We start from the raw sequence: 27,231 nt of genomic DNA, 5'->3' as shown, positions 1-27,231 counted from the left end.
ATAAAATAGCCATCTGTTTTTGATTTATTTAAAGGTCAGCATTTATTATTGCCCACCCCTCAGTAGGTAGTGGCACTATCCTTCCACGAAAGGTACTCCCCATGGTGCTCTTGAACAGAAAACTCCATCCATGTTGCAAGAACGATATACAAACGTTTGTATTTCCAAGTTGAGTTGAGGAGAGTCTAGGGTCAATTTACCCAAATATTTCTGCGGTTTGTGAGGAAACTAGAACATCTGTGGGGAAACTACACAGTCGTAGAGAGAACATGTAGACCCTACAGAAACAGTAAGTCAAGTTTATTGTCATTTGGACCATAAGCTGCTGGTACAGTACACAGTAAAAACGAAACAATGTTCCTCCAGGACCCTGGTGCTACATGATACAACACAAAACTACACCAGACTATGTGAGACAGCACAAGGCTACACTAGACTATGTAAAACAACATTAAAAAACTGCACTAGACTACAGACCTGCACAGGACTACATAAAGTGCATAAAGTGGAGATCGTCACCTGAATCCAGGTGTCCCACAAGGATTGGTTCTGGGACCTCTACTTTTCATGATTTTTATTAACAACCTGGATATGGGGGTAGAAGGGTGGGTTGGCAAGTTTGCAGACGACACAAAAGTTGGTGGTGTTGTAGATAGTGTGGAGGATTGTCGAATATTGCAGAGAGACATTGATAGGATGCAGAAGTGGGCTGAGAAGTGGCAGATGGAGTTCAACCCGGAGAAGTGTGAGGTGGTACACTTTGGAAGGACAAGCTCCAAGGCAGAGTACAAAGTAAATGGCAGGATACTTGGTAGTGTGGAGGAGCAGAGGGATCTGGGGATACAAGTTGCCTCACGGGTAGATAGGGTAGTTAAGAAAGCTTATGGGGTGTTATCTTTCACAAGTTGAGGGACTTATGAGTCGCAAGGTAATGATGCAGCTCTATAAAACTCTGGTTAGGCCACACTTGGAGTACTGTGTCCATTTCTGGTCACCTCACTATAGGAAGGATGTGGAAGCATTGGAAAGGGTACAGAGGAGATTTACCAGGATGCTGCCTAGTTTAGAGAGTGTGGATTATGATCAGAGATTAAGGGAGCTAGGGCTTTACTCTTTGGAGAGGAGGAGGATGACAGGAGACGTGATAGAGGTATACAAGATATTAAGAGGAGTAGATAGAGTGGATAGCCAGCGCCTCTCCCCCAGGGCACCACTGCTCGATACAAGAGAACATGGCTTTAAGGTAAGGGGTGGGAAGTTCAAGGGGGATATTAGAGGAAGGTTTTTTACTCGGAGAGTGGTTGGTGCCTGGAATGCACTGCCTGAGTCAGTGGTGGAGGCAGATACACTCATGAAGTTTAAGAGACTACTAGACAGGTATATGGAGGAATTTTAAGGTGGGGGGTTATATGGGAGGCAGGGTTTGAGGGTCAGCACAACATTGTGGGCCGAAGGGCCTGTACTGTGCTGTACTATTCTATGTTCTATGATCTCACTCTAAGGGCTCTTTGTCTTGTTATTTCATGTTCTCCTTATTTATTGCAATTTATTTATATTTGCATTTGCACAGTCTGTTGTGTTCTGCACTTTTCTTGATCATTCATTGAATCTTGTTACAGTTACTATTCCATAGATATATGCTATAACGGTATAGTTACTACACTGTGAACATTTGAACTTTGAATCCCTCCATCGGATTCAGGTCGCAGTTAAGGAGCATCCTCCAATTTGAAAACAAACAGACCTTTCACATCTCCAGCAAAACAGTTTTTTATTTTTTTATTATTTAGAGACACAGCGCAGGTCCAGCAAGCACCGCTCAGCAACCCACCTACCTAACTCTAGCCTAATCACAGGACAATTTATAATGACCATTTAACCTACTACTGTAACCGGTAGGGCTGTCGACTGTGGGACGAGACCGGAGCATCGGGGAGAACATACCAATTCCGAAAAGCCCCGAACTGGAATAGCTTTGCGCTATCCCGTGGCGTTAGATAAGATCCTATAACTGTTAAATTCAAAAGAACTGCCTATCACGCTTTTATTTGGGGGAAAAAATTAAGTATTGGCGTTTGAACAAATTTACCTTCATTTCTTTCTGCGGCTCGGGGAATTTTATCTTTTCCTTTACAAATTACACATTTATTTGTTGCAAACTTTGTGATACAGATTTAGCCTTCGCACTTTTGACCCGCCTCCCTTCTTCACCCTCCGTTTCCAAAAATATGTATCCACGTCTCCAGCAGGCACCGTTACTGGAAAACACGGGAGAGAGCTGATGAACAAAGCATAATTGAGAAGGACACCATCAACTCCGGCAGTAACCATGGCAACTGCTATCTGTGTGTGTCGGGGGAGCACGGGAGGAAGCAATGCACATTGAAATGCGTGGAACAATCTGGAGAGTTCAGAAACGCTTGTAGACACGTGAATTCTGAAGAGGGTGTCACCCGGGTGGGAGCGACCACACAAATCACTCTTTAACACAACTCCCGTTGGTGAATCCTAACTTTGCAATAATTAAAATTAAGAAAGTCGAAGCTAGGACCTTAGCGAAGAATGAAACAAACATTGAGCATGAACCCCGGATGTGGAAACGCCAAACCAAGCTGTACATGGTGGGAGGAATTAATTGGTTGCTTCTAGCCATTCAGCTAAGTGTCACAGATTGGAAGCATTAGCAAGCTGAAGGGGGAAAGTGGCGGTGTCAGTGCGTGAAGATGATCATTTATTTGCATTTAGTAGCAATGGCATCAGGTAGCTCCAGATAATCAGATGCTTCTGGGGAATTCAAGGGAAATGTTTAACCTGACGAAGGCAATTTCCAACCGGCATCTCTCACCGTGGAGATCTCTGAGGGAGTGCTTATTTATTGACCTGCTGGCATAATTAACGTTAGCGGGAGTCTGATACCTTTTTTTTTAATTATCGAGGCTGAATTCCTCATTGAAGGGATTTAAGAATCGCCCGTGATTGGGTTCAGGTGTTAGGCTGAGCCGACTGGAATCATCTGAGGATAACTCCTGAGTTGTAGAGAAATTTTGTCGAGCTTTTGGCTGGCGTCCGCTCCCTGAGGTGGTTGGGTTTGGTTCGACCGTTCCCCCTCACCCGGGTTTGCACGGTACAGTACTCGTTTCTCCACTATGCACAGTTTCAAAGACAAGGTTTAGTGTTTAGTTTGAGTGCTGTGCGGTTTCTTTTCACTTGGTGGTCACGGACGACTTGGAAGAGCCCATGGGCGAAAGAGAAATGTCTGAAAAAAGTGAATCTCTACCGAAGAGAAAATCCAAGTACGTCAAAACACGTAAGTGGAGAGGGTAGACCGGCACTAAGGTTCTGTGTCATTTTGGCACAGAAAAAGTTAGTGTTAAATATTCTGTCTAATGTATGTAAATTGTATAGTATGCAATCAATTTTTAAAATTTAAACACGAAATTCTGCTGATGCTGGGAATCCAGTTTTACATAGAATTCTGGAAGAACTCAGCAGGCCTGGTAGCATCTGTGGAAAGGAATGAACAGTCGGCGTTCTGGGCCGAGATCCTTCATTATTTATCTCTGAATACTCAATTAGCTGGATAGCAACTGGAAGGAGCACTAGTTAATGCGCCAGGTCACAGATACTACTGCTAACCTGAAGATTCTGGTCCTGACGAAGGGTCTTGGCCTGAAACGTCGACTGTACCTCTTCCTAGAGATGCTGCCTGGCCTGCTGCATTCACTAGCAACTTTTAAGTGTGTTGCTATCCTGAAGATTCTCTTTTTAGTAGTGTTGCCTAGTCTGTGGTGTTCTACACGTCTCAGATTTATAATAGTTTAACTGTAGTAACTCTGGTGAACAACTTAAGTTACCTGGGCCCCCCTTTAAGGTCAAAGTTCCAGTGTTTGAACTTGAGCCTGAACCTGGGACCTGATTGCTGTGTCCCAAAGTGATTTGTGTTGGCTGAAGCTTGGCTTCCATCAATCACAAAACATCAAGGCTGACACAGCACCAGTAGCATTCCCTCAGATGGTTATAAATCTCCTCTTAAGGGACTTCACCCTCACCCCCCCTCACCCCTCCCCCAGGGCAAGTGCAGCTGCTGCATTCTTAATTTTATGAAAACCGTTTTTCAGCATTTTTCAGGTGTCAGTGGGCTTTATAATGTTGGAGGTTCACTAGGGAATTAGTTTGTCAGTTTAAGATCCTCCCCACCAGTGGAAAACCTGGAAGAATTCTTCATGCAGAAAATGATTAGGAATACTTGTAGAATTTTCCATCATGTATCTGAAGGTTAAAGTGGTCTTAAGCAAAGGAAATCTCAGGTGTATGGGAATGGAACTGAACTGGGATGTCTAATGTAAGTAACACACAAAATGCTGGAGAAACAGCTGGTCAGGCAGCATCTATGGAGAGGACTAAAGAGTCCACATTTCAGCCGAGACCCCTCATCAGGACTGGAAAGGAAGGGGCTTTCATAGATGGTGCCTGGCCTGCTGAGTTCCTCCAGCATTTGAGTGGGCTAGTCAAGGTTTCCAGTATCTGCAGAATCTCTTGTCTCTGAGTTGTCTGAGTGAATTAACAGGAACACGAGGGGCAGAATGTTTCTTTCCATGCTGAAGGATATTTTATTGATCGCGTGGATAACCAGAGGCTTTTTCCCAGGGCTGAAATGGCTAACACGAGAGGGCACAGTTTTAAGGTGCTTGGAAGGAGGTGCAGAGATGATGTCAGGGGTAAGTTTTTTACACAGAGAGTGGTGAGTGTGTGGAATGGGCTGCTGGTGACGGTGGTGGAGGCGGATAGGGTCTTTTAAGAGGCACCTGGATAGGTACATGGAACTTAGAAATATAGAGGGCTATGGGTAACCTGAGGTAATTTCTAAAGTAAGTACATGTTCGGCACAGCATTGTGGGCCGAAGGGCCTGTATTGTGCTGTAGGTTTTCTATGTTCTATGATATAATAGATAATTGAGACTGTCTTCATTGTTTTATTTCTTTTTGTGTGTTTAATCCCTGTAGAGCCGTTGTACCAGAATTACTGGTTCCAGTCCATGCACAGAGCTCCCACGAAGCCAGCACCTGACCCTTCAGTCGTGGATGCAACTCTATCCCTCGCTGGCTTGGTTGCATCCTCCATTGTGAATACCTCCTCCCAGCTTTCTCCCAAAGACTCCAGCTTCTTGTTCTGGCATCAGGTCCCAGAGGTGAAGAACAGTGGCTTGTTGGACGTGCTTACTGCCCAGGAGCACAAGCTGCAGGAGGTGCGTAGTGCTGCTTGTGTACAGGGAGAGGGCTGGAGGAGGAAGAGGGTGGAAAAAGCTCAGCCGCTCGGGCAGCGCCTGTGAAGGAAGAAACCGAGGTTTAGTTGATGGCCTTTGATGAGAGCTGATGATGTAAAGAGTCCAGCAAAAGAGTGGGCGGCTCAGTCTCTGACCTCGGGTAGTGTGTGTGGCGTTTGCAGTCTCTGCCTGTGGCCACACATCTTTCCTGCCACTTCCTAAAAAGTGTGCGGGGTGTTTGATCCCAGTACAGGGGTGAGTGGTAGAATCTGGAGTGGTTGCTGAAAATATGGGAATAGTGTAAATGGGTGGTCGAGGAACGGCAGGACTCGTGGGGGGGGGGGGCTGTTTCCAGATTTCTTTCTCTCACTCTCAGTCAGCAAGTACAGAGCCCAGGGGAAGGAACAGAGGAGGTGACATAAGAGGTGAAAAGGGACCCAGTAGGGATGATGCTGTGGATAGTGGATGATCAGTGATGGTGGTGGTGAATTAACTATTTTGAAACAAAAGTTTGATCTAAGTCAGTTGCGAACCAATACAATGGAAGTGGAGGCTGTAAAACTTCAATAGAAATCTGGATAAAAGATCAGCAGCTTGAAATCTTCATAAAAGTTGCTGGTGAACGCAGCAGGCCAGGCAGTATCTCTAGGAAGAGGTACAGGCAACGTTTCACACCGAGACCCTTTGTCAGGACTAACTGAAAGAAGAGTTAGTAAGAGATTTGAAAGTGGGAGGGGGAAGGGGAGATCCAAAATGATAGGAGAAGACAGGAGGGGGAGGGATGGAGCCAAGAGCTGGACAGGTGATTGGCAAAGGGGATATGAGAGGATCATGGGACAGGAGGCCCGGGGAGAAAGACAAGGGGGAAGGGGGAGGGGGGGGAAGTCCAGAGGATGGGCAAGGGATATAGTGAGAGGGACAAAGGAGAGAGAAAAAGAATGTGTATATAAATAAATAACAGATGGGGTACGAGGGTACCCCATCCGTTATTTATATACCTTGTACCCCATCCATTATTTATAAACACACATCCTCTCTCCACCTCCACCTCCACCTCACCCCTTGCCCAACCTTTGGTTTTTTCCCCTCCCCCTTTTCTTTCTCCCTAGGCCTCCTGTCCCATGATCCTCTCGTATCCCTTTTGCCAATCACCTGTCCAGCTCTTGGCTCTTCCTCCTGCTTTCAAATCTCTTACTAGCTCTTCTTTCAGTTAGTCCTGACAAAGGGTTTCGGCCCGAAACGTCGACTGTACCTCTTCCTAGAGATGCTGCCTGGCCTGCTGCGTTCACCGGCAACTTTGATGTGTGTTGCTTGAAATTCCGGCATCTGCAGATTTCTTCGTGTTTGCGAGCTTGAAATCCTTTTATTGTTTATCCAATAATGCTGAGCCCTCCATTTCTTTTTATAGTTGTTTGAATGAAGATCATCTCTTAACCAGCAGTTCATAGGCAGGTGGGGGAGTACTTATAAGACTGCTTTGAATTGGTGGACTGGATCTTGTACAGGGATTCATCTTTGGGTCTGAAAGAATATGCCAGTCATTGCTGTCTTTATTAAGACCCGTGTACCTTTGAGAACATACTGGACCTACGCAAGCTAGAAGCCACAATGAGCCAGGAGATTCGCAGTCTGCTGAGGATTAGATCTGTGGTGTTAAAGACTAGTGAATCAGAATTTTACAAGAAATCCAGGTGCAACCTACTTAAGAGTGGAAAAAGCAAAGTTGGAGGCTTAATTGGATACATGTCAGCTGTGGCAGGGTTTTTTGGGTAATTATTTCCTATAAGGTGAAGCCTAACATCATAAATGCCTCTGATGCTTTACTCCTTGGTAAGCTCAATGCCTTTTATTCACACTTTGAAAAGGAGAATAAAGCTACATCTATGAGAATCCCTGCAGTGTCTGGCAACCTTGTGACACTTGTCTCCCGGGCTGATGTCAGATTCTTTTAAGAGGGCATCAGGCTCCAATGATGTACCAGGCAGGACACAGAGAACTTGTGCCAACCAACAGGTGGGTGCGTTCAAGGACGACTCTAATCTCTCACTGCTGCAGTTGAATGTTCCCACGTGCTTCGAGAGTGCATCAGCCGTCCTGTTCCCCAGGAAGAGCAAGGTGAGCTACCTCAGTGACAATCACCCAGTGGCACATATATCCACTGTGATGAAATGCTCTGAGACGTTGATCATAGCCAGAATTAATTCCTGCCTAATACCCTGGACTTGCTGCAGTCTGGCTACTTTACTTTATCGTCGCCAGACAATTGATATAGAGCGTACAATCCTCATAGCGATAGTTGATTCTGCACTTCATGCTCCCCAGAGTACAAATCCAGGCAGGTCCAGATATTTGGAGGGTACGGCCCAGATCCAGGTCAGGATCTGTTCAGCAGTCTTATCACAGTTGGAAAGAAGCTGTTCCCAAATCTGGCTGTACGAGTCTTCAAGCTCCTGAGCCCTCTCCCAGAGGGAAGAGGGACAAATAGTGTGTTGGCTGGGTGGGTGATATCCTTGATTATCCTGGCAGCACTGCTCCGACAATGTGTGGTGTAAAGTGAGTCCAAGGATGGAAGATTGGTTTGTGTGATGTGCTGGGCTGTGTTCACGATCTTCAGCTTCTTCCAGTCTTGGACAGAACAACTTCCATACCAGGTTGTGATGCACCCTAGAAGAATGCTTTCTACGGTGCATCTATAAGAATTAATACTACGACAACAGGTCTGCAGAGGATGTCATTTTACTGGCTTTCCACCCTGCCTTGGACCACCTGGACATAGTCTATTTGTCAGGATGCTGCTTATTGATTACAACTCAATGGTCAATGCCATCACCCCCTCAGTACTAATCCACAAATCTCAAAACCTTGGCCTCTATCTCCCTTTGCAGCTAGATCCTTGAATTCCTCATTAGCAGATCGGAAATAACATCTCCTCGCTGACAAATAACACTGGCGCACCTCAAGGATGTGTGCTTGGCCCACTGCTCTACTCTCTACACACCCATGACTGTGTGGCTAGGCACAGCTCCAACGGCATCTATACATTTGCGGATGGCGCAACCGTTTGCAGAACCTCAGATGGTGAGGGAACCTACAGGGGTGAGATAGACCAGCAGGTTGAGTGGTGTTACACTAACAGCCTTGCACTCAACGTCAGCAAGACCAAGAAATTGTGGATTTCAGGAGAGGAAAGTCGGGAGAACACGCACCAGTTTATGTCAAAGAGTTGGGTGAGCAGCGTCACATTCCTGGACATGAAACATCTCAGAGAATCTAACCTGGGCTCAAACTATGCGATTACAAGGAAGACTGGCAGCTATACGTGGGAATTTGAGGAGGTTTGATATGTCACCAGAGACCAGGACATTTCTACAGATGCACCCAGTCAGAATCCTCTCCATGGTACATCACTGTCTGGTATACAGGAGCCAAAAAACGGGATGGGGGAAAAAAAACTGCAGAGCCATCTCCATCATGGGCATTGTCCTCCCCAGCACTGAGGACCTCGTCAAAAGGAATTACGTCAGGAAGGTGGCATCCATATTGAAACACCCTCAGCATCCTGGATGTGTTCCCTTCTCTTTACTACCATCAGGGAGGGGGTACAGGAGCCTGAAACTCACTCAGTGTTTTAGAAATGGCTTCTTCCCCTCTACCATCAGATCTCTGAACGGTACTGCTTCATTTTTGCTCTCTTCGCACTATTTTGGATATTTTTAAGATAATATGTATTGCACTGTACTGCTGCCACAAAACAGCAAAATTCATGATGTATGTAAGTATTAATAAACCTGATTCTGATAAAAGATGCTATCGTCAGGCAGTCACGATTGTTGCTTGGGAACTCCTCAGATTGAAATGATGCCTCCTAAAGCATTCACAAACTTCCAGTGGAAAGCTTCCCTGCAATCTTAAACTTAACGTCCCTTTTGATCATTCCTCATGCTACCAAACGTCAAGGTGAAGAACGGTGTGTGTCTTGTTTGTGACTGCAATGAGTTTGCTAAGAGAAATTGGAAGCTGTACTTTTTAACTGGGATGAGTGGTTGACTCACTGAATCGGAGTTGCTATCGGAGCTTGGGGCCAAAGTCTGTGCTGGTTTCCTAAAACTTTAGCAAGTAATGATGAGGGTACTTAATGCAAATTACACGTAAAATCAATCCCTCCTACTGCTGGTAGTAGTGAATGTTTGATTTTCGTAGCATCCTTCCAACTTTCATTTTTCCGTCTTTGCATTGTTCCATCTTTATCTCGTGAGTAGAATAGGCAATGGTTTGAATCAAATGCAGCTAACAGAAACACTTCTACAGTTCCTTTATTCTTAAAACAATCCCAGGATGTTTTCACTGGTGCACAAGAAAAGGAGAGGTTAGGCAGGATAAGTGATAAAGAAATGTATACAAAGAAAGATACAGAGAAACTTATAGGGAGGGAATTTAGGCAGTGGGATCATATTGTTGAAGGTGCAGCCATTAAAGATGGTTTAATGGAGGGATGTGAGGACAACAGGAGAGCAATACTGGATTGGAGGTGCTGATAGAAAGTTTCATGGCCAGGTTGGGGGTAAGGCAATACGTGAGCTCTTAAATCATGTGAGGCCCCTTGTGATCAAGGTTGACTTATCTGCTCTGGGTTTGTGGGTTCTGAGGTGGCTGATGTGGCCACTGTGGAAACTGTAGCCTCTTCCACAGCAGGTGACTAGTGGGTGGATAGCTTGATGTGTTTGTTCCTTCCACTGTTCAAGCAGGGCCCTGTGTGTATGCTCCTAATGTGTCCCCTTGATTTTCAACCCTATTTTTAACGTTAAGTTGTGGTGGGGCAGAGCTTCCTGGAACCGGTAGATGGTTTGGATTTCATGGAAGAGGCTTTGAGAACATCTTTTCACCTTTTTCTCTATCCCCACCTGGTAATCTCTGCCCATGAGCATGCTTGTTTGAGAGGACTGGTTTTGGGCAAGTAAATGTCCTGGCCTGACTGAGAGTACCTCGGGTCTCTACTGGGGATGTTGACTTGGGAGAGTCATCTTGTCCTTCCAGTAAAACTAGATGGTTTAGTAGAGGCAGTTATCTATGTTTCCCAAGTGTCTTGAGATGACTAGTGACATAACCCAGGTCTCAAATGTATGGGATGTTGGGCTCACTTATTGACCAGAAGTCACGAAGCATCTCAAGACAGTTGGAAAACACAACTAACTCTACTAAATCATTAAGTTTTACTGGAAGAATAAGATGACTTGGGCTGAGGAACCAGGTTTTGAATCCTCCTAAACTGGCCACAGACGATGGTGGTACTTTGAAGGTGGTGGTAAATTTCATATGCATTTGCCTTGTTCAGGACATTTGTATGGTTGTCCACAAGGATCTTGTGCAGCTTCATTGTTCCAGGAAGGTTATCAGATAACCTTTTCCTTGTGTTGAAGGCCCATCACCTTTTGCTTCAGTGGTAGTGTTCAGGGCTTGGAGGTCAGCCTCTGGGTGTCTGCCAGCAAGCATGGCATCTGTCTGCCGTAGCTGAGCTGCTGAATTCGGGGAACTTTGGTTCTAAGCTGAACACCATGCAGCAATTCTGAAGGTGTTAGCTCTACTAGAAGTTTATTGGTGAGATGCAATCTTAGGACAAAACGCAGCCTTGATGGACTCTAGTGTTATCTAATGTAGGCCCTTTTGTTCGTATCAGTTTAATGTGATGAAGTATGCGTTGATGGGATTAGGCAGAATAATATTTCAGCATGTACTAAATGGGCCGAAGGGCCTGTTTCTGTGCTGTAGTGCTCTGTGTATAGTAAATGGGTGGGTAGGGTATGGAAGGCTATGCTGTGGACCGAAGGGACTAGGCAGAATACTAGTTTGACACAGACTAGATGGGCCAAAGGGCCTATTTCTATGTTGTAGTGTTATATAACTTTATGTAGGGATCTTGGGCACCAGCAAATAAGATCCTTGAGGGTGGGGTCTGAAAGGTTAATTGGGCTTACAGCAGGATGTCTAGTCTAGGCAAACCTCATATCACATTGATTAATCATTGCTATTTTAATGACTTCAGTTTTTATTAACACCCAGTTACTGTGATGTAGACATCTTGGAGATTCTCCGGATGCTGATCTGACTGATCAATGGCATTTATTAAACCAAAGGTGTCAAAAGATAATTTTGTTGGAGACACGAGTAGAGATGTTTGTTGTGGGAGGTGTGATATTTGGACCTGGTATGCATCTAGTTGCTGTTCCAGATCATTGTTATTGCAGCCTAAATTTGAGATTTAAAGTGGAGGTTGATGTTCTTACTTTGTAAGGGTGTTAAAGTTGCAGGGAGAAGGCAGGAGAATGGGGCTAAGGGATGAGAAACCAGCCATGATGGAATGGTGGAGTGGAATTGATGGGCCGAATGTCCCAATTCTGCTCCTATGTCTTGTGGTCTAAATAGAGATTCTGTTTTGTAATTGTTCTACTGCTGGGTCATTGGGATCTGAACTTGAGTCTGCTCAACTCCACTAAACATTGTCAGCCGCACTCTTTCCTCTCTCCAGGCAATGTTTGAAGTTATCACATCAGAGGCTTCCTACCTGCGCAGTTTGACGGTGGCTGTCAATCATTTCAGTAAGTGTCCAGAGCTGTTGAACGTACTAACTCCCACAGAGAGGCACACGCTGTTCTCCAACATGCCGGAAGTGAAAGAAGCGAGTGAGAGGTGGGTGTAAACAGAACAGCTCACTGGGTCTACATCTATGTCTTTAGAGAGTGAAAAATATTTTTAATTATGCAGCATGTAAACACTGAACAGTGACTTTCAATAACTCAGTATTTAATTACACCACTTTTACTTATCGCCATGTAATCTAGTTTAAAAGGATGATGGGGCAGAAATTCCCAACCATTGAACAATAACCCTCAACTAGAACTGGAACATGGACATCCAAAGTATTTCCCTCTTTATCTCGCACAGATACTACTATCTTTGTGCTGCAAATCTTAAATGTACGGCTGAACTCCTTAGTGTCACTGGGACCTGGGGTTTGTCAGCTCTGGGCTTTGCCATGAGTAAACACTGAGATGGCAACCTCTGACAGTGGCTGGGAGAGAACTGCGGGTGGACGGAAAGGGTCAGACTTGGTCAAGTTACTGTCAAACGTGTACATTTGCTGGGTATAAATCATGCTGAAGATGATGCGGCCCTGCTCCAGGCTTCATGGCATTCACTTGGCTCTGCGCTGAGGCCTGCTCCAGGCTTTGTGCCTGTGAGCTTGGCGACATTTACTCGACTCTGCACTAGGCTAAGGCCTGCTCTGACTGCTGTCTGTGAGCTTGGTGACATTTATTCGACTCTGCACTAGGCAAAGGCCTGCTCTGACTGCTCTAGGCCTTGTGTCTGTGAAGTCGCTTTCGTTCTGAATGCTATTTGCTTGCTTTTCTTGTTTGCATGATTTTTTTCCCCTCTGCACATTGGGTGTTGGACAATTTTTTAAAAAATGGGTTCTTTTGGGTTTCTTTGTGGATGCCTGTAAGGAGACTAGTCTCAAGGTTGTATAATGTATACATTGTTAAGTGTATTTTGAAAATTAGCATTTTGCAACACGTGACAAAGATGGTTAACATAAAATTGAAAGTTGGATGATTTGCTAACATGGATTGAAAATCTGTTGGCTGCCAGAAGTCCGGAAATGGATGAAAATATTTGACTGAGTGGGGTGAATGGAGACAAAGGGTGTGAAGAGTAGCTGTGTAGCCACCCTGTCTTGGTTGTGGGACATTTCTTCACAACATGGACAGTTGCTGGTTTCTCTCATTCGTGCTGTAACTGTAATTGCCTGGAATATGTCCCTTGGTGCTTGGCGCTGCATTTTGTTTAATGCCACTGTTTTGCTTGCAGGTTAACTTGCATTTTGTGGTTGTCGGACAGGTTTCTGCTGGACCTGGAGGAACGTCTGGAGGAGAACGTCTTTGTCAGAGACCTCAGTGACATCGTGCTGCTGCACTGCATTGATTTTCGTAGGGTCTACGTCCCGTACGTCACCAATCAGATGTACCAGGAGAAGATGCTGCAGCAGCTCATGTGAGTGAAACTGGCTTGCAAAGGTCTACATCTTAGTTTGATGTAACAGCAATGCAGCATCAGTCATCCTGAAAGCAATCCAGCAAGGATCCAGTCTGAAGCTGCACGTTGTGTTGGAGACCAGAAGAAACAGGTTAACCTCTCTTATAAGACATAGAAGCAGAATTGGGCCATTTGGCCCATCGAGTCTGCTCCACCATTCAATCATGGCTGATCCTCTTATCACCTCCTGAACCCCACACCCCAGCCTTCTCCTCGTAACCTTTGATGCCTTGTCCTATTCAACCTCTGCCTTAAATGCACCCAATGACCTGGCCTCCACAGCTGTCTGTGGTAATAAATTATGTACACAAATTCACCACACTCTGGCTTAGGAAATTTCTCTGCATCTGTTTTAAATGGACGCCCCTCTATCTTGAGGCTGTGCCCTCTTATCCTAGACTCCCCCTCCATGGGAAACATCCTTCCCACACCTACTGGCTAGGCCTTTTAACATTCAAATAGTTTCAACGAGATCCCCATCCTTCTAAATTATTATGATTGAGGACACGCAGTCCCCTTTTATTGTCATTTAGTAATGCATGCATTAAGAAATGATACAATGTTTTTCCAGAATGATATCATGAAAACACATGACAAACTGACTTAAAAACTAACAAAACCCATATAATTATAACATATAGTTACAACAGTGCAAAGCAATACCGTAACTTGATAATAACAGACCATGGGCACGGTAAAAGTCTCAAAGTCTCTCGAAAGTCCCATCATCTCACGCAAACGGTGAACCTCCAGCACCGCCAACTTGCCGATGCAGCATCCTGGAAGCATCCCACCACAGTCCGACTCCGAGTCCGTCTGAAAACTCCGAGCACCATCTCTGCAGAGCGCTTCAACCCCAGTCCCGGCGATAGGCAAAGCTGAGGATTTGGGGCCTTCGTCTCCGGAGATTCTCGATCACACAGTAGCAGCGGCAGCGAAGCTGACATTTCAGAAGTTACTCCAGATGTTCCTCTGCGCTTCTCACGGCTGTCTCCATCAAATCCGGATTGTGCATGGCATCCTACTTCACAAACGCGATATTCATTCGGAATGGCCGCGCATACTGACCCAGAGCTATCAAACATTCCTCGTATGATGACTCTTCCATTCCCGGAATCATCCTCTGGATCCTCTCCAACGCCAGCACATCTTTTAGATGAGGGGCCCAAAACTGTTCACAATACTCAAGGTGAGGCCTCACCGGTGCCTTACAAAGCCTCAGGATCACATCCCTGCTGTTGTATTCCAGACCTCTATTCCTGTGTTCAACAATATTTGTAGCCCAGTCACTGCTGTGCTTTTCTTCCAGAAGTCAAGGCCAGAAATTTGTTTGCGCACCATATTTTTAAAAAAAGCCATGCAATTGGCAATGGTGCATATAATGAGTATATTTTGTGTTTGTGTATTTTTGGTACGAGTTGCTACCATTACACGTATATGAGCTGGGATAAATTTGTATGCATTGGCATTGCTATTTATCCATTGTCAAACTTGTCCAAATTCACAGTGGGGCAAAATTTGGACGTCATTGGTCTGAAGCGTGACAATAGTTGCCCAGATGGAGAGCCAGTAAGAAGACTTGGTCAATGTACCTGTAAAGGGCTCTGAAAGAGCACCTGCACTCGGTCATTCTGCTCCACGTGCTTGCAGCCATTCTGCGCTGTGCTCACGTGGAAGACATCCATGCTCTTCAAACTCTAAATTAATTTGCAAAGGCTGTTTGTTGTGACCTAACGCACCGCTGTGGATAACCAAATGCCTCCAAGGCATCTACTGGGACCTTGTCACTTAGGGGTGTGAAAGCTCGTTAACATCACATTCACCTTGCATCTTATCTCAAAGTAATAATGTCTGTGCAGGCATTATCTATGTACACGCATAGATATGTAGATACATGTATCTATGTGGTAGTCTTGTATGTCTGATGTTGTAAAAACCTCAATGCAGCTCGCATGTGTATCAACACTGTTCTTGCCTCCCCCTCCCACTTTCGAATCTCTTACTATCTCTTCTTTCAGTTAGTCCTGACGAAGGGTGTCGGCCCGCAACGTCAACTGCACCTCTTCCTAGAGATGCTGCCCGGCCTGCTGCGTTCACCGGCAATTTTTATGTGTGTTGCTTGAAATTCCAGCATCTGCAGATTTCTTTGTGTCTTGCCTTCACTTTTCTAGTCTCGGGATTACTCCAGACAACAGCTGCCGACACGTGCTCCCCACTGCTACAGGGAAGCCAATCATGCCTCCTGCTCTATCAGATCAGCCTTCACTATTCAACCTAACAGAAACTTGTTCTCCAATACAGACTTCCCCAAAATGGGGAGCTGCACGTGTGGCCAATACACTATTCTCAACACAGGAGGAGACTATATTCTCTTAAGGCATATGGTGGTAGAGCTAAAAGGGGGACCTCCATTCTGGTGAGTTCCATGACTGTGGAGAGCTCCCCCAATTTGTCCTTGGCCATTCGCAGCAACCTCTCTTTAGAGCCAAACTGCGCAGAGGGTGCATTCTGAGGGTTCAAGGCAAGCCTCGAATGCAGTCGCTGATCACCCACTTGTTTAGTTGGCAGCTGTGTGAAGATCACCGGCACACTAGTGCCCCAGTAAGGCTGCTGAAAATGAGACCGAACCAGGCAGTCCTCTGCAGCCTTCAGCAAAGCGTAATTTGAGTTTTGCCACTTGAGGGGCTGCACTAGGAAGGAGAAGGCACTCATTTCATGTCCTCCGCCCCAGAAGCTCTGCAATTGGTTTCCACCAACGTGACAGTTTGCTGCACTTTTGGGGGGAGGGGGTAGTATTTGATACTGGAAGGCTTCTCATATACCCTTGTGTATACATTATACAATCATATGCAAACTTGTAATCCAGTACAATCCCCTATTTTTTTTTTAAAAAAGCCTTTGGTCAGTATAATGCAAGAGATTATTTCCACTTTTTCAATGCAGCCATTGTGCCGCTAATAACAATTCTCAGCTTGTTAAAGGATAGAGATGTTCTCTCCCTTAACCAGCAGATTAAAGTATTCAGTTTTATTTCAGCCAGACACTGTAGCGAGGGCTTGCTCAGATCAAAGACAGAATTGAACATGCATTTTATATAAGCTATCTTGTGTATTAATATTTTTATTGTTATTAATCTTGTGACATGGCGCATAATGTTCTTTATCTCGTATCTTTTTTGCGCTGCATCGGATCCAGAGTAACGTTTATTTTCTCGTTTACACGTCTTCTGGAAATGCTGTTAACAATACTGGATTCTGAAGCTTTTACTGTCACAAGTATCAATATAATTCCTCAGTGTTCAGGTAGACTCGGAACAGAAGGGCATTAACACCTGTGCGATGCTGAACAAGTGAGACTAAATATTCTCATGGGAAGCAATACATCACTTTTACTGGCCTTGCAGGAGCCTTAAATGGCCCATTTGAGATCAGTTACTTTCACTACACTGATACGGGAAAATTACTGAGCCATACATTGCTCCAGCGATCAGGACTGTTAACCTGATCAAAGGGAATAAACCATAATGAGTACTGTGGTTATTTCACTTGATCAAGCTGCTTGACTTCATTTGAAACTACAGCCAGACCTCAAGACCCAGGGGAAATGGTCTCTAGAGTTACCTAGTGGCATTCTTTGGTGCCATACTTGGCCTGTCGTATCCACGGTATCTGCAAGAGGAAGGTGATGGCGCTGTGCAGCGTTGACACGGGTGGTTGTCTGATCCTGTCCAGGTTACACAGCGGTCATCCTAACCTCTGCAGCCCCACCAGGACTGGCGGATAGACCTCGGAGCACGACTGCCTGCTTCGTGATACCAGAGTGAGTGTAAAAAAAAAGGTGTCAGTGAAGGCAAGCCCTGTGTTTCTGAAATAGTTTGGATTTCAGAGACAAATCTTGACTCTTGGTTTTACTAACTGGTGAAGACAATGGTGGTCCCCTCAACCATCTCTTTGAGTACCCCTGTGAGCTCTCTGTAGCTTCTTTGAACAGAGGGCACCTGACCTTGGGTGATGGGTTTCATCACCCTCTTTGGGTCCCTTTCACTGATCCTGGGAAGCATGCTCCCTTGCCCTCAGGAATTACAGAAGCAGCTTGTGCAGACGTTAGCTACACCGTCCTGCCGCGGAGCATGTGCTGGCGGCACTGAGTGAGGGGCGGCTGGAGTACTGTCAGTGGTGTATCTAAATGCCAGCAGCAGTGGGAATGTTTGCATTTGCTGAAACAAGTCTTGCACAATGGAGTCCAACAGCACAAAATCCACCCACTGTCGTGATGAGGCCACACTCGGATTGGAGGAGCAACACCTTGTATCCCGTCTGGGTAGCCTCCAACCTGATGGCATGAACATCGATTTCTCAAACTTCTGGTAACGCACCCCGCCCCCACCCCCGTCCCCTTGCCCCTCCCTCAATTTATTTCCTTGCCTCCCATCACCTCCCTCTGGTTCTCCTTCCCCTTTTTTCTTTCTTCCGTGGCATTCTGTATCTTTCACCAATCAACGTCCCAGCGCTCAACTTCATTCTCTCCCCCTCCAGGTTTCACCTACCGCCTGGTGCTTCTCTCTCCCCTCCCTCCACCTTTTAAAAATCTACTCAGCCTTTTTTTTTCCTCCAGTCCTGCTGAAGGGTCTCGGCCCAAAACGTCGACTGTTTACTCTTCTCCGCAGGAGTTACCCGGCCTGCTGAGTTCCTCCAGCAATCCCGAAATACCCAGGTGCAACATATGAATCTTTGGAGCTTTATTTCAAAGAAAAGTTCTAGTGAGGGACATGTGATATCCCAGTAAAGCTAATTAATAGCACACACATTTCTATCAATCATAAGGTTCTAAAATAGAGGCTGGAAGCTTGTCCTGGGGATTAAAGGACTGTGTGGGAGGGTGGAATTAGGCTTGCTTTTATTTTTGCTATTGTTGTTTTGTTTTTTGTTGTTGTGTTCTGTGTAGTTCTGCCAAGCATTGTGGGCTTTATTGGCACCGTAATGTGTGGAGACGCCTGCGGGCTGCTCCCAGCACTCTTGGTTGTTAATGTAAATGACTCATTTCACTGTACTCATGACGAGCTCGAGTCATGAATTTTATTTTTATCTCCTCTGATCCTACCACACAACCATTCTCTAGATTGTCCCTCCGTCTTTCAGGTGCCCCCCCACCCCCACCCCAAATGTTATATGATTGACCATTCAATGTTTGGCTAACTGTCTTCCTGATCCCACTGTGTTTATAAATCCATTGGGTTTTAGAGTGAAAGATGCAAATTAGAAAATGTTCAACAAGGTCACTAACCAAATGGGCACTGCATAAGGTAGGCTGGCCTAGTCGTTGGGTGGAAGTGATTTGCAGTGCATGCATGCTATATTCTGGTTGTGTCTATGCAGAGTCCAGTGTCTTTTTCTTTACTATAAGTGCTGAATTAGGCCATTCAGCCCATTGAGTTTGCTCTGCCATTCTATCATACTGATTCCAGATCCCACTCAACCCCAGACACCTGCCTTCTCACCATATCCTTTGATGCCCTGACCAATCAGGAAGTGATCAACTTCCTCTTCAAATATACGCACGGACTTGGCTTCCACCACAGTCTGTGGCAGGGCATTCCACAGATTTACTACTCTCTGGCTAAAAAAAATTCCTCCTTACCTCTGATCTAAGTGGTCACCCCTCAATTTTGAGGCTGTCCCCTCTAGGTCCAGGTACCTCCATCGTAGGAAACGTCCTCTCCACATCCACCCTATCTCGTCCTTTCAACATCCGGTAGGTTTCAATGAGATTCTCCCCAACCCCCTCCCCTCCCCCCCCCCCCCCACATTCTTCTAAATTCCAGTGAGTACAGGCCCAAAGCTGCCAAACACTCCTCTTGTTAACCCCCTTCATTTCCAGAATCATTCTCGTCAACCACCTCTGGACTCCTCTCCAACGACAACACATCCTTTCTGAGATGTGGAGCTCAAAACTGTTGGCAATACTCTAAGTGCATTTGCATTACCTGGTTCTCCGACAGGCTGAATGACGGATTTGTACAGGCCCTGAAGAAGCTGGAAGTTCAACCTCTGTGCCAGCGGCAGCCTTTGAAGTCCTTCCTCATCTTGCCGTTCCAACGTATCACAAGACTGAAGATCATGCTGGCGGTAATGGGCGTATAATCTTTACTGTCCACTTGTGCATTTGTTATGGCTTTTCTGAAAGCTGTCTTTCTCCTCCTCTCCCTGGCCTTGACCGTTCCATTTTGAATGTGATGTGCTTTAATGTGCCTGCTTCCTGCTTCACTCAGTCCACCTGGGTTGAGGGAAGCTGAGGTGTGTAGTGGGACGCAGACATTGCAGGTCAATTTGCTGCCTCTGGCTCCAGTGGTACTAGTTTAATTCTGAGCTCTTGGTGCTGTCTTTGTAGAATGTCGTGGAGTTGTGCAGCAGGGAAGCAGGTTCTTTGGGGGCCCCTCACCCCCATCCATGCTGACCGAGGTGCCGCCTTGAGTTTGTCCCACTGTCTGCATATGGCCTGTAACCCCATTGTTCACTCTCTCAAGGACTGTGTGTTTCCTCCAGATGTGCTGGTTTCTGCCCATGTTCCAAAGATTGGCAGGTTAATTGGTCACTGCAAATTGCCCCTCATGTAGGTGGCTGGTGAGAGAATTTTGGGGGTGGGAGGGGAAGTGTTGACGGGCACTTGGGTTCCAGGTGAAGTAACCAGGACAAGAGTCTTGGGTGCTGTCATTGACCAGATGGGTTGAATGGCCTCCTGTGTCTAATGCTCACTGAAAAGGTGAATCATAGATGCACCAAGTCCACCTCCCTCAATCTGCAGTGAACGATTGGTCATGCAGAGCTGGGTCAGTTCTGATTGTGTATATAACCAAACCCCACACGACCTAGCCACAAACCTCCCTTGTGGTCTGCGGTGTTTAAAATCCTGATGCTTCACTGTTAGTTCCACCTATGTGAGAGGAACTGTAATTGAAAATATTTTGCATATTATGCTCACTTGTCATTGATATTTTGTCATCACTTTGCTTGCTGTAACTAAGTAAATCTTTTTTTCTGTGGCAGCTGATGCTTTTATTAGTTTCATCTCCAGATCTTTGTGTCTAGGGTGGTAGATGTGGTTTATGTTAACTTCATTGAGGCTTTTGATGAAATGCTGCATGCAAGGCTAGTCTAGAAGGTTTGGGAATGTGGATTCCAAGATGTGTTAGCAAACTGTATCCATAGTTAGCTTGGTGATGGTTACATGGAACCAGCTGCCAGAGGAAGTGGTTGAGGTAGATACAGTTATGTAAAAGGCATTTGGACAAGTACTTGGATAAGAAAGTATATGGTTGGTAGTGGTTGGCATCTGTCTGTCTCAAAGGACAGTGGGTGGTGGTGATTATCAGAAGCCTGGGTAGAAGGTATGGAGATCCTGAGATGCCCAGTTGTCAAGATCCCCCTCATGCCCTCACCAGTGTAGTCCAAAGGAAAGCTTATGAAGCAATATGTTTGGCACCAGCTTGGCTGCAGGAGCTGCTGTAAGGATGATCAATGACGTTCAGCTGCCTTAGGGGCTCCACTCCGGATTTGCTGTCTGGGGGTTTACTCCCATAGCCTTCATCTCTCCTGAGGCCCCCAACAAGGCAGTGGGACTGTTTACCCATAGCTGGGGATCTGGTACATGAGCACCAGGGCGTGTCCACACACCGGTGGGCTTGCGCGCCATGTGTGCAGGGGCCAGATCTCCTCCCCGTCCTCTGTAGTTCAGCCTGAGACTGAAAGGAGTTCAGTTTCTGTGTGTCGCCAGCGAGGAGGCACTACATGAGGCTTGCTGTTGGAGAGACTATGTACTGGCTGGGAGAGACTTACAAATTCAGCTCTCCTTTTCGCCAGACTGCTAGCCAGTGGCGGAAGCTGAAAGTGAGAGCGACAGGCGCTAGCCACTACACTACCACACTAGACATGTCACAACAGGCATTTTGACATCGAGGAAGTAGATGGCTACAGGCTAATATGGGCAAATGTGATTAATGTAGATTTGCATCATGGTTGGCATGGATGAATGGGGATGATCAGCCCATTTCAATGCTGTAGGATTCAATGACTGACTCCTTTTATTCCCTCTACCATTAACTCTTTGCTACTCAATCCAGCAGTGACTTCCTCTTTGTTCTCCATCATTCAAACTCTCCATATTGTAAAGTGCTGCACATCTGGTATTTTCCTGTGTTTTGCGACAGAAGTCCATTTGTGCCAGTTCTCCACAGACCATTCCTATCAGTCTTAATTTCATGAAAGCCTGCAGTTTATTCTCTTTGTCATCAGCATCCTTTCTCTCTCTCCCCCCTCCCCCCCCCCCACCCCAAGCTATCCAATGGCAAATGAACTAGCACATTTTCAGGGATTGCAGAGGTAAAGAACCTGGGCAACCCCATACAATGTGAGAACTGTGAGCTGTTCTTTCCAATTCTAATTTTTGCCTGGAATGTTATTGAAGCAAGAGGGAGCTGAAAATATTCAACACTTCAGCTGTGGAGAGAGGAATTGTATTGTTGTTTTGGTCTTTGGTTTGCACTTTTGCATTTTGTATTTCTGGTGTAATAAGGAGAAGATCAGGACAAATTACTTTCACTGTTTTTAAGTTGAATTTCCCCTTTTTCTGGCTTTGTATTCTGTGCCTTCACCCTGATTGGCAGCTATCACAGGAGAAGTCTCCACAGTTCAACCTGACTTGTTTACAGTAGGAGGAGAGGAATCTAGCTGTAGTCATCTTTTCCCAACTTTTTATTTTCCAGAATATCTTGGTGTTGAGCTCACCAGAATGTCCGATGTTGGGATCAGTCCGGAAAGCTGTGGAAGCAATTGAGGAGGTGAGACTTTTTTCTTTGGGAAGCTTTTTGACAGCAGGGCACCTTGGCTGCTTGTCTTCACGATCCAGCAAGGGCCTTGGGGACACTCTCTCTCTCTTCCCCCCCCCCCCCCCATCTGCTATTGTGAACAGTTTTAAGATGTGCTCCGGTCTGCATTGTGTTCCCTTGCTACTGAATAAGCTGACTAAGTAGTGTTGGTCAGGCATTATTTCTCAAGTTTCCTCACGACAACCGGAGGCCATTGAGGCATCTTTCAAAGTGGCTCATCCTCTACTAAGTTTCCTGTAACCCACTCTCCCTAATTCCCATTAACGTTCTTCTCCCAATTCTACCGCTCAGCTGTACACCAGGGTCAATTTTCCATAGCCAGTTAACCTCCTGAACTGCATGTCTGTGGGATGTGGAAAGAAGCCAGAACAGTTCTGGGGAAAAGATGAAAACTCCAAACAGACAACACCCCCAAGGTCAGATTGGAAAGCAGGTCACTAATTCCGTGAAGTAACATCTCCACTAACTACACTTCTGTTACCCGACACAATCTTGGCGTAGGGCTGTTGTTGCTGTTAATATTGTCACTCCATATGGTGCGTTAGTGTAGTGATTAACACAACGCTTGACAGTACAAATGACGTGGGTCCAATTCCCACTGCTGTCTGTAAGGTTCTCCCCGTGACCGTGTGGGTTCCATGGTCCAAAGAATTATCTTTTAGTAGGTCATTAGAACTTGTCTAATGATTTAGGCTAAGATTAAATTGGGGGTTTGCTGGGCAGCATGGCTTGGAAGGCCCATTCTATGTTGTATTTCAATAAATAAATAACTGGGAATTTATTTGCTGAAGTTGTCTTGAAATCTAGTATTTTAGTTTGATGTAAGTGCAATAGATCTATCTACTAAGAGCACAGCAAAGTGTTGGATAACAGCCCAAGAGCTACTTTGCATCCACCCTGTTGGCAGATCTTTCTGCAAAGTTTTGTAAGTGTCCTTGGGGTTCATGGTGTATCTGGATAAGAGACGAGAAGTTGCAACCATTGGGATAAAGTGAGTAGGCAGGAGAGTGGGGGTAAGTAACACTTGTCTCTCACTTCTCCTCCAGATCGTGCGTACATGTAACGAGAATGTAAAGATGATGCGGCAAATTGAGGAGCTGGTCTCTCTGGAGAAGAGGCTGGAATTCATCAGCACCAAGGTATTCGTCAGCAGAGTAAAACTGAAATGGATTGAGTGAGCTGTTCGGTCTACAAAGCTTAAATATCATGTTGCCATCTGTTCAGAACCTGTTCCACAAGGAAAAGTATTAAGTTCTCACTGCTGGAGAGGAGCTCTTGTCTTTGCAAAGGGTGGGGAATGTTTGAACTGTCAATGCTGGGAAGCTTAAAAAGAGTTCGGCACTGTCTTTGAGAGTGGCAATGACTCAGGCAATTGCTATGCGATTCAACCAACATTTGGTGCTTGGCCTTCTGCAGCTTTAATTTAACAAAAGGCATTTGTACTACGATCCAGGCTTTGTACTGAAGCCACTCCTTTTCTCAGCAGCTCTGTGCTCAGCACAAAAGATATTTAAGTCAGTTTGGGGAAAATTGCTTTATCGCTATAGAAATTTTGTTGGTCGCATACGGTCAGAGTGAGATTGTGGATGCAGGCTGGTCTACCTAACCAGTCCATGTTGAACGGTGGCCACCCAGTTAAGCACCCGAATGAGTGAGATTGAATCAGAACCTGAAGTCGGTTCAGCTGTAACCACCTTAGAGGAGGTGAATTGCCATTGGTGTAGAGCACAGCTTGTGGGGTTGTGATTGGCTGGCAGAGACTTCAGAGGCTCATTTATTATCAAAGCATATATCCAAATTCAACTCTGAAATTTGTCTTCTCCAGATAGCCACGAAACAAAACATGGAAGTCGTTCAGAGAGACATCTAACCCGCCCACCCTGTCCCCCCAACAAAAGAATGGCTTTGTGATCATCAACCCCTAAAACCCCCACCCCAGACAAAATGGAACAAGATATATCGACCCCCCCAGAAAACAGCCCCTCCCCTCACACAACAAAATGGAAACAGAGTGGGCAATTAAAAAAAACAACTTAAAAACCGTAGGTCTGAGAAAGTCCATAGTTCATAACTGCAATGTTCCAATCTATAAATGCAGAACCACAATGCCATCCTACGATATCACCAGCACTCATCGAAAGAGGGGCACTACGCGAAGCAAGCCACACAGCAAAAGGGCCGCTCACAGATCCCTCCTTCAATTGTGATCAAAAGGAAGGCAATCTGCGCTGAATTCTGGTTGGCTTTCTGCATTCACCTTCATGCCTCAATCTTCCCCAACGCTTTAACTGGCAAAGTGGAGTCGAGCATTGGCTCATGCCCTGTCTCGAAGTTTCTTCGCGTCGAGGCCTTCTGAGTACGCGTTCCCTTTCCGGCAGCTTCTCGGAGGCAGCAAAGCGCTGGATCGCTCAAACTATCTCCAAACTGCAAATCGGAGACTCTAACATTCTCAGAAACACATTTAAGATGAAAAACAGACATAAAAGATGATGTTCTGGTGCGCTATCTGGAAGATATCGACTGAGGCAACGACATCTTGACTGGAAGACTTGATGGCTAGCAGTGCCTTCAGTGGGAGTAGTGAGAGGTCGACAGTTGCTGACAGGATAATTTCTTTCCCGAAATGAAACTTAATATCTGGCCATAAAGGAGATTGAACAAAGAATGGGGCTGATTTATTTTTCACTTATTGCATTCCGATTCTTTGCTGTTGCTGGTTTAATAAGTAACTTCTCTCTTTCTGCAGGCCCTTCCTTTAATCTCCCAAACACGATTCCTGGTCAAAGAAGGGGAGCTGAATGAGCTATCTGTCCCTGGATATAGACACAAACTGGGAAATGCACCTAAACCAATTTACCTTCATCTATTTAATGACTTGCTGTTGCTGTCTCGGAAAGAGTAAGTGTCCAGACAAACTTTTTTTTTGCTGCTTGTGGATTATATTAATGGGCATTTTGTCCAGGCTACCGTAGGATTATGTTGGAGTTATTGATAAAACAATTGTGACTTCCTAGTGTTGGTTGTCCACTCAGCTGAATGATAATTCCTGAGAGTCCTGAAAGAATTTGTGGCATAGAATCTGCCCCCTGGTTGGCTGGCTGTTCCTAGGCCAATGTTTTGAATCGATTCTGTACCGAGGGGCAGTACTAGCAAGCTCAGTATTTAGTGCCCGACCACAGCTTTCCTTAAAGAGGCAGTGATGCCGCACCACTTTGAACCCCTGCTGTCCCTGTGCTGAAAGCAGAGATTTTGTGCGTTCTTGTTTTTGACATAGAACAGTACAGACCTCTGTGGCCCATGACATTACGCCAACCTTTTAACCTGCTCTTTACTTACTGCCCATTATGCCATTGGCACTTGAAGCAACACTGAAGATCCTCTATCTGACTGTCCATACCGTCACACACAGATAACCAGTCAGGGGTGTTAGCCCTAAGCGGAACCCCCAGACCTGGAGGACCGGTGGGCCACTCTTGGTCTGGCCTCTACCCTTTGACCTGCTCGGCGTGGGTGACCCTACCGAGAGTCAAAGCATAAAGCCCTGACTCCAGCCAACGTAGCTCTCCGGGTCATTGAGGCACACAAGCCTCCAAACCCTACGGCAAGGTTGCAGTCCTCATGGAGGCTTGACCTACTCCAGGCTCAATCTACTGCTTCCCTCCCAGATAGCCTATTTTCTTTCAACCATGTGCCTATCTAAGAGTCTCTTAAATCTCATTAATGTAACTGCCTCTACTACTACCCCGGCAGTACGTTCTGTGCACTTAACACTTTCTATGTTTTAAAAAAATAAATAAATAAATCTTCCTCTGACATTCTCCTCCCCCATACTTTTCTCCAAAATTATGCTGTCTTGTATTAACCATTTTTGCCCTTAGAAAAAGCTGCTGGCTGTTCACGCTATGCCTCCTATTCACCTCCCATTCTCCGTCGCGCCAAAGTGAAAAGCCCTTGCTCACACAATCTCTCCTCGGGGCATGCTTTCGAATCTAGGTGGCACCCTGGTTAACCTCCTCTGCACCATCTCTAAAGCTTCCACATCCTTCCTGTAATGAGGCAACCACATTGCCCAAAGAAGTTTTTGATCTAGTGATGAAACGGTGATGAAACAACAATTAATTATAAATGCATTCCTTTCTTGAAACATCAGCCCAATGAGTGGGCTGCATGTATTTCCAAAAATGGGAGGTGTGCGACTTGGAGGGGGAAGGGTTGGGCAGTAGCATTCTCACACAATGCACCCTCTCATAGGAGTCCTCTAAATTAGAAATTGTTTAAGCTAATAAATTGCACAGGCCCTGAGATTAATCCCTGCCCTGTATTCTGTCAAGCAGTGGCGGGGAGATGAGGAGGGAATGGGACCTGGAACAATGCTACTGATTATCCAGTGGATCATGCAGTCACTACTTTGACGGAAAATGCGAGGCAAAATGAGGTTTGGCAATGATGTTTGCCATTGTTGAAAGCATGTCAGTAATTCAGGATTAGACGTGGGGAATAGTCATTTGAAACTGTAGCACAGCATTGTTTGATACCATCAGGAAGGGATAAGCTTTGGCTGGGTGGGTCACTAAAACCAAGTCAGTTAAGTTCATTACTTGGGTTGGCCGGGTCTTTTTATGTCAACTTGGGGGGGAAAAAAAAGATTATTGTGCTTTAATCCTCCTTTTCATTATTTTTGATTCCTTTCTATCAGAGAAGACAGGTTTTCTGTTGTGGACTACGCCAGGACCTCCAGGGTGGGAGCTGACTGCCTTGAGGCAGCCTCACTGGTTTTTAAGCTGTGCCTGTCCGAGAATCACAAAGGAGCCACTAGGAATTTAATCTTGGGAGCAGGAAATGTGTAAGTGCTTATTTTTATATGTACAGTGGATTCTGGTTAATTGGGACACATTGAGACCAGTTCATTTTGGCCCAATTATGTGACTGCCCCAATTAGCCAAAGTTTCATGGAAATAGTTAAAAAGGTATTTAAAAAAAGATAAGTTAAACAGCAGT

General features: G+C 45.6%; 1 protein-coding gene across 3 annotated transcripts in view; it reads left to right on the top strand.

The window, feature by feature from the left end:
- The first annotated feature begins 2,606 nt into the window (after positions 1-2,606).
- Positions 2,607-27,231, top strand: part of LOC140188451 (rho guanine nucleotide exchange factor 19) — a 40,192-nt gene continuing 15,567 nt past the window's right edge. For 2 of the 3 annotated variants that reach the window (XR_011883317.1, XM_072244737.1), the window contains exons 1-9: positions 2,607-3,307; positions 5,005-5,246; positions 11,788-11,948; positions 13,158-13,310; positions 19,351-19,477; positions 22,111-22,185; positions 23,280-23,372; positions 24,980-25,131; positions 26,930-27,076. Coding sequence is in view for 1 of the 3 variants with exons in the window: in XM_072244737.1 (XP_072100838.1) it covers positions 3,238-3,307; positions 5,005-5,246; positions 11,788-11,948; positions 13,158-13,310; positions 19,351-19,477; positions 22,111-22,185; positions 23,280-23,372; positions 24,980-25,131; positions 26,930-27,076 (1,220 nt within the window). In the remaining 2 variants the exon portion in view is untranslated. The remainder of the gene's footprint in view (positions 3,308-5,004; positions 5,247-11,787; positions 11,949-13,157; positions 13,311-19,350; positions 19,478-22,110; positions 22,186-23,279; positions 23,373-24,979; positions 25,132-26,929; positions 27,077-27,231) is intronic. The other variant, XR_011883318.1, reaches the window with a different exon arrangement.

The sequence above is a fragment of the Mobula birostris genome, chromosome 27 (genome assembly GCF_030028105.1).
Source record: "Mobula birostris isolate sMobBir1 chromosome 27, sMobBir1.hap1, whole genome shotgun sequence".
Lineage (NCBI taxonomy): Eukaryota > Metazoa > Chordata > Chondrichthyes > Myliobatiformes > Myliobatidae > Mobula > Mobula birostris.
The sequence above is the reverse complement of the archived record's forward strand: the minus strand, read 5'-3'. Positions and strand labels throughout refer to the sequence as shown.